This window comes from Stegodyphus dumicola, chromosome 2 (genome assembly GCF_044657685.1).
Source record: "Stegodyphus dumicola isolate Sdum_Otavi_A_Nest chromosome 2, ASM4465768v1".
Lineage (NCBI taxonomy): Eukaryota > Metazoa > Arthropoda > Arachnida > Araneae > Eresidae > Stegodyphus > Stegodyphus dumicola.
This window is the reverse complement of record NC_140769.1, coordinates 48288927-48310776: the sequence shown is the minus strand read 5'-3', so window position 1 is coordinate 48310776 and position 21850 is coordinate 48288927. Positions and strand designations below refer to the sequence as shown.

General features: G+C 30.6%; 1 protein-coding gene across 2 annotated transcripts in view; it reads left to right on the top strand.

The window, feature by feature from the left end:
* Nucleotides 1-11243, top strand: part of LOC118182863 (agrin-like) — a 1858472-nt gene extending 1847229 nt beyond the window's left edge. For both annotated transcript variants that reach the window (XM_085810649.1, XM_085810648.1), the window contains one exon: nt 8152-11243. In XM_085810649.1, coding sequence (XP_085666775.1) covers nt 8152-8297 — 146 coding nt within the window. In that variant the 3' untranslated portion in view covers nt 8298-11243. The remainder of the gene's footprint in view (nt 1-8151) is intronic.
* The last annotated feature ends 10607 nt before the right edge of the window (nt 11244-21850 follow it).

The window sequence follows — 21850 nt, the reverse complement described above, 5'->3', positions numbered from 1 at the left end:
ATTATTTCCCATACAGTGTTGCTTAGCAGCCAGTTTTTTCATTTTTACTTTAGAAATGAGATTTTTGCAGATAAATATGTAAAAAGACTTCATGTATTGCATGACTCATATTCTAGTTCTTTTCACCGTAGATCTTTTCCTTAGTTCTTCCAGCTTTTGCTCTTGCAAACTGGTCGTAGGGGCTGTCAATGCATTTTTATATCGATATTAGAAATGTCAGCCTTTCTGACTGATATTAGGGAATTGACGCCACAATATATTCACTGGTGAGTTCGAATACTTCATAGCAAGCAAATAGAATGTGTGAAAGGAAATGACACGTTGTTATCTATGCATAGGACGAACATAGAGAGTTTTTGCGATTAACGATCCAGAAGTCTTGTCTCCATCTCTAAATTTGGCATTTCAGAGTTTCAAGTAGTATTTGTTGCATTATTTGCACATATTGGCAAATTTTCAAACAGGTTCTAAAACCCTGAAGAATCGATATGATTTTAGGGTCTTTTCAATTGTTCATTTAAAGTAATTTTCTTCATATGGCTTTAATTATCATTAAAAAAATCATTGGCGCAATTTTATGCATATCCAGTACTATTGGCCATTGCTAGTACAGCAATATTTCCTCGCCGATTTAAAGTCTTCTATTTTATACTTGTAACAAATTTTGTAAAACTTTTTTAAATTAAAAAAAAATAATATTACTTAAGAATTACGAATTTATAAACTACAATTTATTTATACTTCAAATTGTAATTTTTTTACTTCCGTAACTTACTTAGTTTAATTTAAAATATCATAAATTACCTTTTAATTATATATATATATATATAGGAGTATTCCCTTTTAATTATATATATATATATATACTTTTGGTTTGGCCGATTGCAACTAAAAGGAGAGATGCAAAACTGCATATTGTAACAGACCCGTATACAAAATTTCACCGTTCTGAGGTTACTCGTTTTAGAGTTATGCGAAATGAGGACATACGTACGTACGTACAGATGTCACGAAGAAAATCTTTTAAGAACCCACTTTTGATCCATTTTTCAATCCGTTTTGGGAAAAAGAGTCCTTTATTCTGTCCATACATGCAGATGTCATGCAAAGACGTGGTTCGAATGCAATTCGAGAGTGCTCAAAGTGAATGTTTTTGTTGAAGTATGACACCCGAAATGTTTCGCGATTTCAATACTTGCTTTACTTCGTACAAAGAAGTGTAAAAGGAAAATTTAAATTTTCAAAGACTCTAATCTATTGAAAACTTTCAATTAATTCCTGCGATTAATTTTCGTCTGCTAATTGGAAATTTCAATCTACGAGAACCGTGTATAGGAAATTTTACTTATAGAAACACTCCCATCCCTGGTGTTAAACGATTCTGCACCACATTTTAAGCAATGCTGCATTTCAAATTTTCCATCTAGGTTCAATACAAAGCTTTAATCGATTTTTCAGACAATTCATCATCCTGCAATTAAAGCACTTTAAGAGAATTTAACACTTAAACTCTATCGCTCAATTTAAATTCTGGATATTTTAAGGAAAGTGTAAATTATTTTGTCTTCTTATATTTCTTAGTCGCACTTAACAGATAGAAAACTAAATTTCATGATGCAATGTAACATTAATAGAGATTAAATACAATAAAAAAATATTATAATATTTATTTAGAAAATTCGTATAATTTTAATAGACAGAAAACGTTTGTAACTTCATATTTGAAGAATTTTTTTTATTAAATGCTCAACCGCTCTTAAAGGAGTTTATCCCCGCTTGAAGCAGTTGCATATTATTCTTTTCCAAACTATGAAACTTTCTGAGTTTGGATGCTTTCTAAGCAACATTATTGAATCATATTATTCTTTTGAAAAGATGGGTGTAGATTAAGAGAAAAAGATGCATCATACAAACAGCATTTTTTACCTCAATCAGTCTGAAGAAACTGCGAATACTGAATTTTTATAATGTTAATATAATTATTTTTTATGTTAATATATTTTATTAACTTGAATGAATGTTAATACTTCATGGTTTAATAAAAGAAATAAAGAAAGATAAAGAAGCATGCAAAACAATGGCATATCAATTAATCAATAAATTTGTACGAAACTTCTTCCCCCATTGATGGCGCGATTTAATCTCTTTTTCACAGCATATGTATGAAATTCGTTGCTGTATTAAATCAATTTAATGAGGTATCAAGTAATTATATATCTAAAGTAATCTATTAGCTGAGTATTATACTAGAAGCCCATCTATTCCATCAAGTTTCTCGTAATTTACTAAAGGCTGTATCGATAAGTCTGCTTGAAATGAAGTATTCGTACTTGATTCAATTGCTGGAGAGGGGATTGCCTGCATTCGCTATGCGTAATGCAAATGAATGTTCAGTTCCCTCATAAAGTCTTCCACGAAGACATTCATTCTAATATAAAATCATTTGACCAGTCATCCATCAAAGTGAGAACTTTGAGAAACATGTTCAGATTTATACCTGAACCATGTATATCGTTTCATATTTTTTACAAATCCTTCGAATTTCTATGAAATTAGCTTTCCACATTAATTTGCATTATAATGCAAATTAATTAATTAAATTTCTCGGGATTTTAGAATTTGCTCCAATCGAATCGTAGTATTATTTACGATATTTTCTTGGTAATTAGACGTCATCTACATTTCCTAAAATTAGCTTGCTTGTTCCCTTATATTATAATGCATATAATAAAATGTTTCATGATTTTAGAACCTGTTTCACTAGTGAATGAAGGAACAGGTAGAACTCATACTTCGGTATCTCTGAACTAGGAAACCACAGTTCTTGACATATCTGAGGATTTACTGAAATCAACCAGCGTGACTTAGAACACTTTTAAGCCTTCATTTTCAACGCGTATTTGAATGCGCTCGCCAACAACTACGACTTGTGGTAGAGAACTCATTATTTGGCTGATTATAACCCTCCACTGCGCGTGACTCACACAGGCGCTTCATCAATATAATGCAACATATTACAATGTAATAATGATTACGCCACCTTGTTACGTTACTGGCAAGCTTCAGAATTAACGCTTAGTGCGCCTATGGATATGCTCGCACAACATGTGGCTCCGTAATTAGGTAGCCTAATTTTAGGGACAGTATTTGAGAACATCTAGCCTTGAGGATGAGATTGGATAGCTAGAAGGTTGCTAAACATTGCTCGAATGCGCTATTGGTGCAGCAATTTCCTGTTGTCAAACTTTCCTGAAAGTTAGAAATATGTCTGGCTTAGTGTCTTTCAAACAGCGTCCGGCAAGGGATTCTGATTATATTATAAAGGATATGGCGATAAACGAGGCAAAATAGTTTGTTGGACGCAGTTTTAACAAAATGAAGGAGAAGTCTCTCGGTGTTAAATTTGATATAATCCTTGAAAATTATAGTCATGGTAGTTGAAAGGAATGCGATTAGGTTCATCTTAATTAAATAAGATGAGTATATTTATATAATATTTTTTAAATAATTTCAAATTATGTTTTTCCAAGGTCAAAACTATATGATTTGAGTAATTTTAACTATTGCGTAGTTAAGTTCGTTATAATAGTTTAATTATATAAAAAGATATTATTACCCTCCTAACAAGCTTACGTACACTAAATTAAATCTACTTGATCAACAAATATGTTTTAATCGCGAATAGCTTGATGCACATCTGCAGAGGTGCTATTCAGCCAATTAGCTTCCTAAATTATTTTTTGTTTAGTGAATTGGCTGTTAAATTTGGGTTTTAGCATTTATTTAACTAATTTATTAATATTCTATTAGTTGCTTATTATCACTTCTTTAGGAAGCGAACTGTGAGTTAAATTATTTCAATCTTACCACTGTATTTCTTGTAAAATATATATATTGCATAATATCTCTAAAAAATAATTGGAGATATTTCTGAAATTCAAAGAAATATAAAGCTAAATTAGAAATAAGTATGTTAAATACAGGAAGTACTTAAGTATACTCACGCAGGAAGCACTTAAGTATGACTATAAAAATTCGTAGGTTTAAGAGAAGATTTAGCAAAAGTCTAGAAAATGTATTTCTAATCCATCAAAACACAAAATTGCAAAACTGCAAATTGCAAAAATATAAGATATTGTATAGGTTAACTTTAAATTTCTATGTTTATGCTCGCTCAGATAATATATATATATATATATATTAATAAATAATTGTAAATGTAGTATCGTTTTATTTCTATAAAAATGCTCACACTGCAAAAAGGTTTTAAGTTTGTAAGCGTGAACAAACTGTTAAAAGATTTCAAACTTCCAAAATCTCTGCGCTATATTGGACTACGTATCCTTCGTATGTTCGAGAACTTTGCGAACAGTCATTTTAAGATAAACAATGGTATCCTGAAGGCTGTTGATTACCACCGGTACAGATCCTGAATGACACTCGATTACCACTTGGGCCACTTGATTACACTTATCCTAAATAACACATGATTACCTTACTAATACAGAATATGGGACCTCCTGGTGTCATCTTTCTATAACACAAAACGGAAATATCAGACGTTCGTTGAAATATTAACTAACAAATATTAATCGTTGAAATATTAACTAACAAATATTAAACTAGGTGTATAGAGAGTATCGAACATTTCACATTAAGATTTCAGTAAATTCCAGCAAGAATATCACAGCATATTTACACAGTATTATCACAGAATCACAGTATATTTTTTGAGGAATATTTTGAAATAAATGTACCTGAAGTTTAACAGCCAAATGAATGTATTTCCTGTGTTTGAATGCACTGCACTTGAATATTTTTCAAAAAAACTTAGGTTTATCTTACATAGCTACCTATTTCTAACTGGCAAAGCCACATCGTAAAATATTTGTAAAAATATAATGCTAGTATTGCGTTTGTTTTTAGAATTATCAAATTTAAGAAATGACATATTTTGAAATGGAGATTAAGAATAATTCTGAAAAAGAGACATGGTTTAACGTATTTTTATTAATGTAATGTATTAATTTGAATTCCTGCCGTGAGTTTTTTATGTATTTTTTATGCCGTGAGTACATTATAGAAACTAAGATAAAATGGATTGGGAAAGTATAAACGATATAATAATGACAAACAAATATTATCTTTGTTATTGATCCACTTTCGTTTCCACTCATATCTTTTATAATTTACGGAGTACAGCTAAGAGTTTCGACATGTTTATACATATTTTACTGCGTGCTTTAATCAAATCCCTTTGCCTTTTTCTTAATTCTAATTTTTATTGCTTTCCACAAGGACAGAACCCGTTTTTGATTACGTTTCATAAATAAATTTCATATCATATATTAAAAAAAAAAAGAAATCAATGAAAGAAAATAAATTTGAATGATTTCAGATTTTATATTACACCCAAAGGAGTATTTTTTTAACATTTTGTGTGTTACCTTTATTCATTAAATATCATGTTTTTCGCACGTAAATCGCATGAAATGCAATTCAACAGGCATAGGTAAAAGTGTTGGGAGCACCAGAACTTCATTAAAGATTGCAGAGGTATAGCTCCCAATCACTAACCGAATAGAACAAGGGGGGTGGAACAAGAAGCATAAATCTGATGATAGTTCTTTAGGGGGAGATTTAAAAGTTTATTATTAAGAGAGGAGGACAGAAAGGGAAAACGATTTTCAGAAGAAAACTAGAAAAAGGGTAATTAGAAGGGTTACTGTACAGTGGGTAAATCAATTATTATCCCATCGGATGAGACCAGATCTCGAGACTTTGTACCGTTGGGAAAAGAGGGAAATCCAATAAAACAAGTTTTACATTAAGCTAGTATAGAATATATCATATGAAAAATTTAGAATAATTGTTAAAACAGAAAAAAAAATATATAGAGAGAATAATACATCAAGTATACAATAACATATAATGTGTCATTATAACAAAATTTTGAATTTTCCAAATTTGGAATAAAACGGTAAAACATAGAATATATCATGACAAATACAGAATAATACTTACATAAAGTATATAATATATCATATAATAAAATGAGAATTTTGAATAAATTACTAAAATGTAGGATAATACATGATGTATCATGAAATAAAATTAATAAAATAGAAATAATTCAACAATAATAGAAGATAATATAGATTAAGAATAGAATATAGATAATACAGATAGATTATATAAATATTATATTAAGTATTTAAGTAATGCAATTCAACAGCAATATCACAAAATATTTAAAAACAGCATATCTTTAGAAATTTCGAATGATAGTCTCGTGCGCTGGAGATAAAAATGTTTTTTCGCCGTACACTGTTGCCATTGCTTGTTTTAAAATCGTTGTGTTTGTTAATCAAAAATTCGTTAAAGGTTTACAAAATATGAAACAGGAAATGAAACAAATTCGAAATTCGGGCTTCCAGGTGCCCATGCTCAGGTGGAGGGTTACATAATTCAAAATTTGATGGCTCTATGAACCGTTGTTTTATCACAATGCGAGAAATATACATACATTTATGCAGATTATTCATTATTTAATTAATTTTTTCACAGTGCGAGAAAAGTACATATAATCATGCTGATTCTTCATTATTTAATTTCTTTAAATATAATACAGCGCGATAATTTTTTCTGGTCCCATTTTGATAAGTGATTCAGACTTTTAGAGTGATTTAAAGCAAAATACGTTTCGAGATTAATATCCCTTCCTAGCTAACGCTTCTTTGGGCTAATTATTACTTATTTTTCTATTATAAATTCAAAAATATATATTTTATAACTTATAGTTAGAAATATCACAGATTTTACAAAAATATACCTAATTATATTATCTTTATTTAATTCTTTATTTGATGTATAATTGTAGGGCAGCGCTAATTTATATGTTCATGTTTCGTTGTTTAAAGTAAAATAAGTAATATAATTTTAGGTTATCTTTGTAGGTAAAGCATCTTAAATTAATTCGTGACAATGCACTTGAATTAATTCAAATAAACAACATGTGCTTATAAAATCATATTATATCATATTCATGTGTTTGAAATAAATCATAACAGTAAACAAAAATTCAATTAATTGACGTGGAATTAAATGAATTATAGTTGAATTCATCAGCATTTGAAAAAAAGGATACGAAGTTTTAAATCGTTATTTGTAATTTCGTCCCTGCATTCAATTTTGTAAACACACCTGTTTCCGAAATTCCAGAGCTCCGCGTTCTCAGTGTTGTTATCGATGTAAAATATTAATCGCCCAATATTTTAATACGAAATTTCGAAAAAGGATTGCTCATATAATTTAAAATTTAAATGCGTGCATTAAAATACAGCTACATACACGTTAAATGCAGGGTTTAATTTCTAAAGTTAGAAGTGCAGTAAGTATATGAAATACTACTTAGGAAAGAGGAACAAGAATTAATAAATAAATAAAATAACTAAAATAATTAATAATTAAAAATTAAATAATCAATAATTAAAATAATTAAAGAATTAACTAATTGAAATTTAACAAAATGTAAAGAGGTAAAATTAAATAAGCGATTTTTAATTTAATTTGATTACAAAAAATAAAATGCTTGAGATCAGGTTTGAACAGAAATTCTTTTCCAGTTATATAAAACGAGTGCCTGAGCCCACTTATATAGAGCTCCTGTACGCTACGGCAAAAATTATGATTTGTCCTAAAAACTAAGAAGTACCGGAGCCGGACTTCGGTGAGTTAATTTAAGCTCTGGTTATATGCTATTTAAACCGGGAAATGATTTTTCTCTCAAAACAAACAAGTTAAAATTTTCTACGTTAAACTGCCGATGATTTCTTTATGCTATTTAAAATCGGGAAATGATTTTTTTCTCAAAACAAACAAGTTAATATTTCGTACATTAAACTGCCCATGATTCTTTAAAATCTATCTTTTGTGAAACTGTTTAGAAAACGTAAAATTTGGAAACTACTTGCCATGGGAATGAACAGATTCGTTGAGGACATCAAATTACGAAAGTGAAATAAAAGTATATTCATCATTTTCGCATACGTATTCATTCAATATTATCAATGCCTAATTCTGATATTAAACTGGCTATTAAAATCAAAATCCCTATACTTTTGTCTCTTATGTGCAGTTTATCTTTTTAAGGTGGATGTCCAAGCCTTCCAACAGGACTGCCAGATGATTACTATCATGGATTCAGGGGCTGCATCGAATCAGTGGTGCTAGATGGTGACCCATTGCATCTGGTAATGCATGGAACAGGAGACCTTTCATTTTGTGACGCCTCTTGATTATATTCAATGAGTGCCTTTCTGTGTACTAACAACAGGACATCAGGACCGATGATCGCTCAGTGGTCTCTGTGAAATGGTTCTTCATCCATTAATGAACTAATGAACAACGTTCTCTTCTTCGCTAGCAGGGTAACAATATCAGACCGTGGATGTGGCAAGCGACAACCTATCAGATGAAAAGCGTCTTCGGGTACCGGAGGACAATTTACTGCCATTGCGCTTCAACGTGTACTTTCTTTTCATCATCCATATACAGATAAACAAAGACACTTCTCATCGCAGTGCGTAGTCATTCTTCGACAATGCCCTTGACCATAGAAGAAGGAAAATAGATCATTCAAAATTTTTCTTACAAGCATAATGAAGTGACCATTTGTAACACTGAGTTGAAGAAAGTATAAGTTTTTTGGGGGTTTTCGTTTCATGATTTTTGTTCCTGATCGCAGCCATCATAATCTATCTTCAAAGAAATGCAGTTGAATATATAATGCCTACTAAATTTAAAATCTGTAGTATAGTTTCTGTCAGAATACTTCTGTTCTCTCAAACGTAGGAAATTTAAGAACATCATTTTTTGTTATAATTATGAAAGACCATTTTTATTGAAACAATAATCGAGTTTACGATTGAAATTTTACTATTAATTGAACTGATTTATATTATTATTTAATAAAATACACATTAAGTTTTTTTTTTTTTTTTTTAACTAAGAGGTTTATCATGCCACAGTAATTACGTTAATGGAATGAGATTCTGAATTTAATTGTTAATAGTTATTAAATATGAAACAGGTTTTTCTTATAAACAAGACTAGATTTCATTACTCTGATTCTCAACGCATTTTAATTTTCATTATCAAATAAAGACATTTAATACTGTATTATAGAATTACGTGATTAATCAAATTGATGTTAATCTTAAAGCTTCATCTCATTTTTTCAGAAAAATAATTATGCGCTCCTTTATTGCAGGAAATTTAATGGATTTGTTTTCTTACGTTATTGAATCATATAGCTTCATATTACTGAATAAAACTGTTGTTTTATCTTTATTTATATATTTTTACCTTTACGAGCAATTGATTTAAAATTTCAAAATTTATAACATTTTTTATTTTTAAATAACCCAGTTAGCAATAAATCCTTCCTATTTAAATTGCAACTTTAATGCTATGCTGAAAACATGCTATCTGCGATATTCTTTATGCATTGTGTCTTGACATTTTCGTTAGAAATATATTACATATTATAGTAACGGATTTTCATTATATAGAATAACTATAAATTTCTTTGCAAATAAATTGAATTTAATGCTGTTTCAAAGGTATTAAAATTTTTGCAAAATTTATTTGAAAATAATAGAATTTTGGAGTCCGCCTTTAGTATATATAAAACCTTTAGTATATATAAAATATATAGCAGTGTACGATTTTTGATCTGTGTTCATGAATTTTTATTAAAACAGTAATCTTCAGTCTAAAAATTCCCATTTTATTCACCTAAAATCTGATGTCACAGATCAAGTTAATATTCTCGAGTGTACAAAAAGAATTTAGACTCTTCGAATGCCTTTCCATATTACTTTAAAGTATGAATCATAATCTGCAAAATAAAAGATTTAAATAGGAAACGAAATGCCGATGTTGCTTTACTCTTTATATTATTTACTTATTTCAAATTTTTAAATGCATGTAAGTTTTCCAAAATATGCACATATCACCCGAGTTGTTACATATTTAAGAAATTTATGAGATATTGAAACGTTAAATAGAGTGTAGCATTTTCTTTCTTCCCATTTCTCATTTCAAAAACATTTTGCTAAAAATATAGAGAAGCAAAATGAAAAGTAAGTTATATAAATTAGATTATATTGGGACAATCATTTAATTGAGATAAAGAATAGCAGTGAATAACTGTGTTTGTGTAAATTAGAAGCAGAATTGCAATTCCTTACGCTAGACGTTCTTCAGGATCCGTTTTTCTAATTTTCCAGAAGAATAAATAATAATTTAACAAATATAGAATACATTTTGTAGTATCAGATTTTCCAGTTTAGTTAATTCTGAGTTTAGTTAATCCATAAGTTAATTCTGAATATTATTTTCGTTCTGTACAGTATATGAAATACTACTTTCTAAGTTTAAAATAACCTATTTTATCTCCGCTAGATGGCAGCACTACATAGATTATTATTTTAATCAAAAGTGCTGTAAAGTAATAAGAAACATTTATTATCGTTGATTTTCATAAAGCATAAACATGTATAATTTTTTATTTACTGGTATATATGAATATATTTTGTGGCACTTAAAATAAGTTCAAAATTTTTAAAAGAAGTTCAAATTTTATAAAAATGAGACTTAATAATAAATTATTCAAAATAAACAATACATAAAATGATAAAAGAATATTTCACAAAATCAATTAACTGATGTTCATTATTCAAGTAACACTTAAAATGTGGGAGCAAAATTCGTTTTAAATTTCATTTTACTGCAGTGCTTATGGAGTTATAAAAGATTCTACGAGCAAAGATGATTCAAATTATTTTTCGTATGTTAAACTGTTAATCAGAAACTAAAGCAGTATCTTATTATTCGTGTTGCATTCTATTTTTCTTAAATGATATAAGTTTTATATGTAATGTTAAATATGCAGTATCATAAATACGTTAATTTATGATAATTTATTTTGCGAATTATGACTTTCACAGCATTTAATTTTTAATGTTTCTAAATTATTGAATGTTATTAACTCATTTTGAAAAAAGTAAACAGAGTGCTTCCACGTTTGCAACTGCGGTAATTCCAAAGACGCAAATGAGTGAATGGTGGAACAAATTTCTCATAAGACAATGCTTATTTTGCGTGAATATTTGTCAATATTCTTGAGGTGTCTGTTCTTACTATTTACAAGTTGTGAATTGAATAAATATGTTTATATAAACGTTTATCATTGTACTTATTGTTTCATAGTTCATTTAAACAACATTCTTTTCCAATTCAGTATTTGTAATACTGGATTGTAATACTTGGAATACTGGATTGTCAGATACTAATTTAAAACTTTTATCCCCCCCCCCTCAAATCTAGAGGAAGTTTCAATTAACACAATATGGCGAAAGTTAAACATTTCAGTTTGAAAGTGATCCTTTTCACAAATTAATTAAATTCTGACTGCTTTATTTTGCGTTTCATATAAAAATTTTAATAAGAACAACTGCTGATATAGAATTTTTAATAATAAAAACAAGGGTTTAGTCAACAAAATTCTCAGCTCAGCAAAATATTAAATAAATAAAAAGAAGAAATGCAACGTATTTGCGCAAAACGAAATATAATAACATTTTATTTCCATAATTACATTACTTAAATTACAAATAAATTTAACAAAGAAGGAAATTTTTTAGTAAAGATATGCAAATGATAAGAATAATCAAAGATTACAAATTGCTTAGTACAAATATTACGTCTCATCACTAACGCACATTATTTTGCTCAAAATAATCCACTCCAGAAAGAGTACCTACGATAAAATGACGACAATCTTTGAATTTATTCAATGAACGAACGATAGATTCTTAAAAAATGTATTTAGCAGTAATAATTCTCATTTCTCACAAATTCGTAGTTATGAAATTACAGCAGGCATTTTCATTCGCCCTTATACAATGCAGTATAGTTTAGCACATTTTCCCCATCATACATGGCAGTATACAGGGTGTCTCGTAAATGTTGCGACAAACTTCTGAAGCCACATCATAAGGATTAAGAATTCCATAGGAACCCATGCCCAGAAATGTCGGGGTAAGAGGTAGAAGAGAAAGAAGATTGGAAAGGAAACAAGCGAGTGTTTAATTTGAAACATTTATTGGACATGAATACAAATGGTGTACGACAGCTTGAATGCTATAACAGATGCTCGAAGATTGCACCATCGGACGCCAAACATCGGATCGACACACAGTCCTACATTGCATATTTTGCACTCAAAATACGTTGTTTGCTTTCGCTTTTCCTTGGTTTTTGCCAGCGTTTAGTGCTTTTGCCATGCGCTAAACGCATCTTCTCCTACCTTTATTACCTTTCCGTCAACGTAAATTTTCGGAAAATGTCTTCCAGTTAGACGGAAAGGTGGAGTGTCCGGTGGTTTTGGAGAAATTTTTAATTTTTTAAGTTAGGTCTCTTAGCCATGGCTAACGGAATGTAACTGAATATAACTCCAACACATGTCCCAGACCTTCTTCAAAAGACACTCAGAAATATTTCATCCTCAAACCCTGTGTGACATCAGGTTTATATTAGAAAACTTCCTGTTTTTCTGAATCGAAAACAGTGTCCACGATAACCGGAAAGTGATCAAGGAAGACCCCACTGGCAGGATATTCGTTACTGATAACGTCAATCTATACATTATATATAATTACATTATATGTAAAGTAAATACATTATATACCCAAATATAATGCCTGTGTCATTATATATAATGAACATTCAAGTCATTATATATAATGAACTATTAAATCGAGTAAGAAAAACAAAAACGCTGGCTCCTTCCTCAAGAAATGCGAGTGAGTAAGACGCATTACGCGTCGAGAAAGCTGATAGTCTTTCCCCTTCTGTAATAATTTACTATTTAATTAACCAAGGAAGCTTATGTTAAGTATATAAAAAAAGAAAATCCTAACGAAATAAACAAAAACGCCTGTGCCCCTTTAATTCACAGGCGTACTTATAAAAGAGCCGTGATTCCCACTTTGTTTATTTCAATAAATCTATCAAAACCAAAAGTACAAAACAGAAATAAATCCCAGTACGTGAATGTCAAATTCCGTATGAATTAGTCCATGTGAAAACAGTTACCACTTAGCTCCATCTACTGGCTTTTAAAAATTCAAATAAATCGTTTCGTTTTAATGTCGCGTATACGCGACGCTGGACTAGTAGGAGCAGAATCGTTGCGTCGCGTATACGCGACGCAACGGGTTAAAGGCCGAAAGGAAAGATAGATTGGAATTAGGATCGTTAGCTAGAACAATCTTCTGTTGCCCAACATTGTTGGTCCGAAAATAACACTTTCAATTTTTCTGCTGCCAAAATTATTCAAAAAATATCTTCCATTGGAGAACTGGATTTTCTAGAGGCATTTCACATTCAAAAAAATCTTTCTGTTCTAGTTAACAATCCTATTTCCAATTCATCTTTGCCTTCGGCCTTTAAAGAAATTATGTTTTAGTTCTGGTTTTATCAACAGATCGCGCCACTAGCTTATTTTCTAGCTTATTTTCTGTCCAGGTTATTTTCTGTCCAGGTTTTCTTATGTTATCTAATCATTATATCCTAACTCGTTCATTTGCGCTTTTGCAGCTGAGTATGGTGGTTCGGTAAAATCATCGAAACTAGTCCTGTGAAAATTTGAAAATATAACGCTAATTTTTGTTGTTTGACTTCTGAATTAGTAAGGTGTTCATTGTTACAATTAAAGAACCGTTTCAAATGAGCAATTAATTAAAATTAATGGGAAATTGATTCTCTTTCTCTCGGATGCCTAAAGCGTTTCTAAATAAAATATTGAAATTTAAATGCCTTTGCTAATGATATTAATATATACAATGATCACAGAAACTCATAATGTTCCACGTCCATCGTTGAATATGTACCAGAATGTGTTAGGTACAGTTGCTATAGATTATTAGGCACCGAGAGAAGGGAATAGCTGTTTTCATTAAAACGTCCCCACAGTCGTGATTTTTGGAAAAGGTCGATTCTAAAAAACAAGAAACCGTGATTGATCTTCTCCGCTAAGATTTTCTTAGCACAATATGCGATGAAATGTGCATTACGCAGAGGCGTAATAAGTACGTATTACGAGAGGCGTATTACGCAGAGGCGTAATAAGTACGAAAAGCACGGAGGACGAAAAGTCGTTTTAATGACAGATATTTGCAGAAAATAATATTTTACTAGAACTGTTCAAATGAACGACCAGTTGCAATACATACATCACAATGACGGAGAAGCGATTAGCCTATACTCTGGAAAATGCCCAGCATGTCACGACTTCTGCAGCAATGACGCTAATTTTCGAGACAAGGTCTTCAGCAGAGTTAATCTGCCTCTCATAAACGAGATCCTTCGCCTATGTGATACGCAATGTAACTTTGATCGTATATTGGGCAATTCTTGTAACATTTCATATTCCATGACTTATTATTCTATGGAAATTGTTTCTTTTGCCATACGTTGCCACATCTAAAAAAAAGATTAACAAAATTTGTGGAATGATAATAGTTCCATCTTGGCTCTGATCTCAAATTCAATTTCTGCTTACTCGGAAGATAATAACATTCAGACTTTCTTCAATCAATTTAAGCAGTTCGAGACTAATAATATATGTTCAGATGGATGTTTTATTGGCAAATAGGAGGTTGGCAGCCGCTACAGACAGAGGATGTATAAAAATCGCGAGCCTTTTCCGAGGTACATTTGGTCCTCCGGAACTTAAAGAACCGGATAGCTTTTGAACACTGCATTTCTTATGTTCACAAATCTTCCTATGTGCGTTATCGCAAAACTTATAAGGATCTTCCAGTATTCTTCAAGCGAAGTTTTTTTCTGGAGCTTGGAAAATAAATATCATGCTTACTCACAAATCTAGAAAAAACTTTTTTAATGTGAGAATTATTATCCCCAAAAGTCTTCCCCTATGTTTAGGAAAGATTTTAGAGCAACTTATATGTGTTCAATACTTTTTTTTTCATGACGTCTGCCAGATAAGCAGTTAGAATTTAGGAAGAACTTTCCGACAAGTATGAACTCATAAATATATTTAATTCATGACTTCTAGGATACATAAAAAGCATACTTAATTTTATTATAATAAGAGTTAAAATATCTAATATGGCTAACACATGACCTCTCATCAATTCAATGCTTTAAATAGCAACATGTTTTAAGTAAATTATCATTTCTGGGTCATCGTTTGTAAACAAAATAAAATTTATTTGGTCCAATAAAGAAAAAGGTCTGTATCAAGAAATTTTTTATTATATTTTTAGAGACATTAGGTTATTTTAAGCAGGAGATATGAATAATGTGCAATGCCTTTGTCGGGACTCGAACCTGGTCCTCTCGAATACGCGCCGAGTTTGCTATCATTACACCACGAAGACATGCGAAAGGAGTGAGAAAATACTTTATAATTTTATTAGGTATAATTGTTCATGTATAAAAATTATTTTTCCTAAATTTATATCAACATAATCAAATGTATGTCCCTTTACTTTTTATTAAAACTTATTGGGCAGTTGAATAACGTATAATTTAACTGGTTTTAATTGAATAAAATTAAGTAGTTATAATAAATTTAAAAACATATTTTAAACGAATACCATAATTTAATTTTCCTCTGTGTTATATCTATAGTATCAAAAAGTATAAATTGATTTTGACCAGCACGTGTATCCCCGTTATATTTAGGTATCAGTATGCAATGCTCGTTCAACTGCAACAATATGTTTTGGTTTATGTATGCAATAATATGTTATGCAGTATAGAGTAACACTTCCGATAATAAAATTTTAACCCAAATCTAATCAATTCCTTTAAGAATGCAGGAAGCTTATATACGGAAAGCATTTTTTTTTTTTAAAGTTGATATAAAAATCTTTTAGTTTGGGACATGTTCAGATCCCATTAACACATAATACGAGGAAATACTTGAGTATGTATGATACAGACATGGCAGTTATTTCAGGCGGATTAACGCCATCAGTTCCAGCCTTACCAATAAAGCATTCAAAGAAATTTTAAACGACAGTAGAAAACGTGGATGTTAAAAGGTGAAAAAATATTTACCAAAGGAAACCAAGTGCTGCATGTCACTAGAAACCGTATGTAAGTTGATAATAGAAACATGGAATGAAATTAAACCCGACATAATTCAAAAATTATATATATCTTACAATCTAGATGAAATATATATCTTATTTATATATCTTACAATCTAGATGGAACGGAAGATAATTTTTTATCTTTTATCTATGGATCAGACTAAAAGTGATGGTGAACATTAAATAGAATTCGATGATGTGCCCGAAGATATAATGGACGACGAATATCGTGAACTTTTCATATTATCCGCTAATGAAAATTTTCAAGTCTCTACCGCGATATGCCATTTCTTTTAAGTAGAAACATTTAGGTACATGGTAGAAATATAATTTTTGTATGCTCATCTTATTTTTAATTCCATCATTTTTATATCCCGTATATAACGTGTACACGTAAATTTCGATCTTAATTTTTGCATTAAAAGTGCAAGTTATACGCCGGAATATACGTAATTAAGGAATTCTAATTTCTTATAATACAACTGTACTCACTAACTCATTTAATTCGAATTTTATTGTATCTGAGATGCAACATAAAATTTATGATGTTGGACACAAAGTTGGAAATGGAGGGCATTGCAAGCGCCACCGGCAAAGAAAGTTCAGTATGAAATAGTTTTATTTTCTGGGAAAAAATTTCAACATCTACTTAGGAGTTAAAATCAATTCCCACTTGCTTGGATTTTTCATTTTAATAACGTAGTCGGCAAAATTACCAAATTTCATTAAATTTAGGATTCTTCAGAATCGTGGTTCTGCATTTGATATGTCTCCTAAAAAAAGTATTTTCCTTATTGTCAAATAGTACTATTCCTGTCAATGCTGCCCCTAGTCTGTTGCATATATGGCGATAGAGACTTCACAGATTTAAACCTCTCTTTCTTTAAGCGACTATAGTCCAAAAAAAAGAATTTTTCCAGTAAATGAAGTTTCTCATTTCTAGGAAAAGGTATTGTACACTGTATTCAAAGGAAATCTTTTCAAAGAATTTTCTTTAGTTCATCCGACGAAAATTCAAAGACAATCTTTCTTTAGTTCATCCGACGAAAGGAAAATTGAATAAAAGCACTGCTGGTAGCTATAATGTTAAAATCGTTTGAGCTCATGCTTTATTTAGTACTCTGGGCCAAAGACTGGAATTTAAAAAATAATAATAATTGATTATTTTAGATTGCAAAGTAATTGCTTAAATATTTATATTCAATTCAAATTAATACACTGTAGAGTGATTTTTAGCATTTAAATAGTATTTTTCTATCGATAAGATATTCATTTTCCAAGTCTATCTGGTCCCATAAGATGCCATGGACGTATGAAACTGAATATTTACATAAATTATATTTGAACGTTTAAAAAAAATAAGAATTATATATCATAATTCCATTAGTTGCGAAACTACTGTAAACGGGTAAGCGAATGCTCAAAGAATGCATCTTAAAGAATAAGAACTTTATACGAAATATTTATATTTATTTTATTCTTTGATTACGGAATAGGGTCAACGTTTCGAAGATTAGATTCAATTATTTCCATAATTATTTTTCTTCTTCATAGAAACAACTTACTAATCGAAAAATTAAGTTACTTCGGAATTCTTTTTAATTCAATAAAATTAATGCTTCGTTACTAACGGCTTATATTTCCTTAACTTAATTACTTTTCCATTAAATAAGTTAAAGAAGTTCATTAATGTAAAAGAAGTTCGTTGAACATGCAAAAGGAGTTAAGTAAAGATTTCCAGTAGATTGCATTAATATATTAAACACTTTCTAAGAATTTTCTTTCACAGAAGTATAACACGACAATCGATTTTAATATAAAAATAAAAAGGCATCTTTTGATCGTAATTCTACAAAACACCCATCCTGGAATTTCCACTAATTTTCTCGAAATGAAATGAAACTATTTAAACAATTTATTATCACAATGCATATTAGTTCCTGGTGTAATAAAAACACTTTCATTTCATATCCTACGCACTTCTTTTGTTATATTTTAATTAATAGCCCATCCCCTTCAAAAATTTTTTCGAGTAATATTTAATAGTTAAAAAGTAAAAGGCAAAAATACTTAGCGAATGGTACTCAGGGGTTTCTTAGCTGATATACTAGTTGATGACATTCATTTCCTTGTCAAGATGATGACTAGAATAGGCAATTATTCCTGCAGCTCGTTTGTGTTCTAGGGCAAGGTTTCAGATCTTCGTCATTACGTGGAGTAATAGCACTTAAAATATGTCTATTACATAATCTAGTCATGTGGTAATTACCATGGAATTACCAGATTACTATATAACAGCCGTTGTGTGTTTGCGGTCAAAACTTGGAGGAAGCTTGGTAACTGAAGGTAGATACTGTATTATACTGTATTGACTGTCTATGTACGGTGTTATTGTATCCCTCTATTATGCTTTTAATGTAAATGGTTAGGACGTCTTTTTAGCAACTGGGAGATTCCTGGTTCGAATCCCGGTGAGAGCACAATTGATTCTCTGGTTTCAAGAATTTTAATATTTTACATACTGGCTCCAAAACTAAAATGTAGTGAAACCCACTCTTCAACACTTGGATTTGGTCGACTGGTCACAATTCTCTCGTTAGTCGGATTTTAAGCGAAAGAGGTACGTTTTTATTTCATTCGCCGTGCATGTTGTCATGGTGTTAAGTAGTTAGTATGCTAAGTTAGCAAGTGGAAGTTTAACGATCTCAATCCCGGCAACGGTACAATTGATTTCTTGCATTCCCTAACTCCTAATATATGTATATATATATATATATATACTCGAGCCTCCACCGCAGTTCTCGAATTAAAATGCTTGTGTCAAATGGAAAGAGAGTAATAACTCGCGACAGTGCGCTTTTACTCTGCATCAGATAAAAGAATGTCTGGAACAACAAAAGGAAAATATGAAGAATCAAGATGGTAGAAAGGAATATTTCACTTAGCCGCCATCAGTCGGCGAAGAAGATTAAATGAATGAAAATAGACCAGAAATGTGGAAAAAAAGTTGGATCAGTAAGGTAGTAGGTACTTCAAATAATTAACAAAATGTTAGGTTAGAATAATCGAAGGATATTTGTGTTTTGCTCTAGGAAAAGGTGAGCATCGCAAAGAGCTGATACAGCTGTTTGGATGTAATAGTACAGAAAGGAAAAAAATTTTTGCAAGTTTTTTTATATAATTTTGTATAGTATCAATTTGAAGATCTCTATGAATATATGAATTTGGGATGAACCAGGGTGCAATTATAATTTCACGAAGGGTTTTATTTTGAATAACTTGGATCTTTTTTATGTGGATTTTAGCGGCGTGTCCCCATACCGGACTGGCATAAAGTAAAGTAGGTCTAAGGATGGACTTGTATAAAATAAGCTTATTGTTGATAGTCAGATTGCTAAGTCTTCCGAGGAGAGGACGCATAATAGCTATTGATATATTGAATTTCTTGACAGTTTAGTGTAAATGTCGCCGAAAAATGAATTTTTTGTCAAGTGTGACTTCGAGATACTTCACTTGATCCGTCCACTGAATTTCGTCGTCAAAGAAGGTGGGATTAGGCGGAAGGAAGTTTGTTTGTCCTTTTCTGAAAATAATGGCTTTGGTTTCGTCAGTGTTAATGGCAATTCTCCACAGCGTCATCCAGTTTTCAAGAAGCTCCAAATAGTTTTGTAGAAAAATTTGCATAGTATTGATGGTTAAAGCTTGAGATATGATAACTATTTCGTCGGCAAATAAGGCGATAGTAATATGAGATTCTTTTGGAAGAATTAAAATGTGATGAGTAGTAATTCGTTACCATTCACTTGAATTGAGTCTACTGGGTCTCATAATTTTGCCTAGTCTACTTTTCGGTTTCAATCTCATCGGTGGCACCAACTTTTTTATGTCTTCTCGTTTCGAAAAACCTAATAATACGGATCATACACGAATACATTACTTTTACTCACTTTCCCATGTAAGAAATTGTACAAGATATATTTTTCTAAAGGAGTTAATGCAAAATATGGTTAGAATTTTTAAGGGGGGAGGGGGAAAAACTGTTCAAGAAATACAAAAAGGCCAGAAATAAACAGTCAGTTCATTTCATGCCTTGGAATCACGGCCAAGATTAGTCTATTTGTATTCCAAGGTCATAATGTGATAATAGGGCATTTGTTTCCTCTTTAAGGTCATGGAATACTAGTACAGTTCAATGAAGTATTTTGTGTTTTAAAAGGATTGAGTGTTTTTATTCTATTAAAAGCAATTGAAATTTTATTATTTTTCTAACATTGTTTGCAATTTCAAACATTCCATAGCTTATGTCTTTTAAAAATTACTGTCACATATGTTATTTTTTAGGTGATTGTCTAATTACAAATAGAGATTCTGAAATTTAGATGTTTTTTTTTATTTTATTTAGCTATATTTCTCTTTTCATTGTTTAATTTTGTTTATGCCTGCAATAGAAAAAAATCCACCATTAATAAGAAAAGGGTTTTCGTTGTTATCTTATTTAATGAATAGCTGGTTTTTTATATGCGATGTATATTATTTAAAGATCTAGGTGCAGTATGGAAAGAAGGGCTATTTATTTAATAATGAGCTAACAGAACGAAAAGTTTATGATAATCTCTAATTCTAAGCAGTATAACTTGAAGATAAGTGTATATATTTAGATATAATAAAAAGTTATGTTTCTTTGAAATATGAACATTAGAGCTAATAAATATAACTCATAATTATTACATTCTAAACACTGATATTATGAAATTATCAAATACATTTTCAAAAGTATCAGAATCAACAGTTGCATTTTTTAAAGTTTTAAATAGTATATTAATAATCAAAATCGTAAAAACAACCCTGTATTTAGCGTAAGTATAATGAAACACTCAATCGATTTCGAGGGCAGCTAAAGGTCCCTCCTCATCAGGAGAAAGAAATACCTAGAAAGAAGAAAATAAAGGAGAAGGAGTCTCAGAAAAGCGTGGTCCTTATCAGCACTGCACGTCCCTAAAGATCCTTCAACTTCGGACCTCACGAAAGTTAAAAGTGCTATCAAATCTTCCCACATTCTGCCAACTCAGTTGAAGAAATCACTTATTCCACCTATTACTAATTGCGCTAGGCTTTATGCTCTTCCAAAAGTCCACAAAACCGGTATTCCTTTTCGACCAATTGTTTCCAACATACTGCTTCATATCCTTTGGCCAAATATTTAGTTTCCAGATTTTCTCCTCTACTTGCTAACTATATTCACACTGTAAAAAATTCTATTGAAGTCATTGATAAACTTTAAAATATTTCTCCACTTCGTTCCATTATGGTTTCATTTGATGTCAAATCACTGTGTACTAATGTTCCGGTCGAAGGAGCACTAAATTGTCTTGAAACTAGGCTTCGGGAATTTCACTTCACATATACTGAAATTAATGAGTTGGTTTCGCTTACTAAAGTTTCTCCAAGTCAAACCCACTTTGTTTTCCAAAATGCATATTTTCGTCAAGTTGAAGGATTGGCTATGGGTAATCCTCTCAGTCCGGTACTTGCTGACATTTATATGCACTATTTTGAGATGAAATTTTTTGATAAACTATCTTTTCGTCTTTGGATTCGGTATGTTGACGACACTTTCGCACTTTTTGACGGTTATAAAGAGGACTTATCCGAGATTCTAT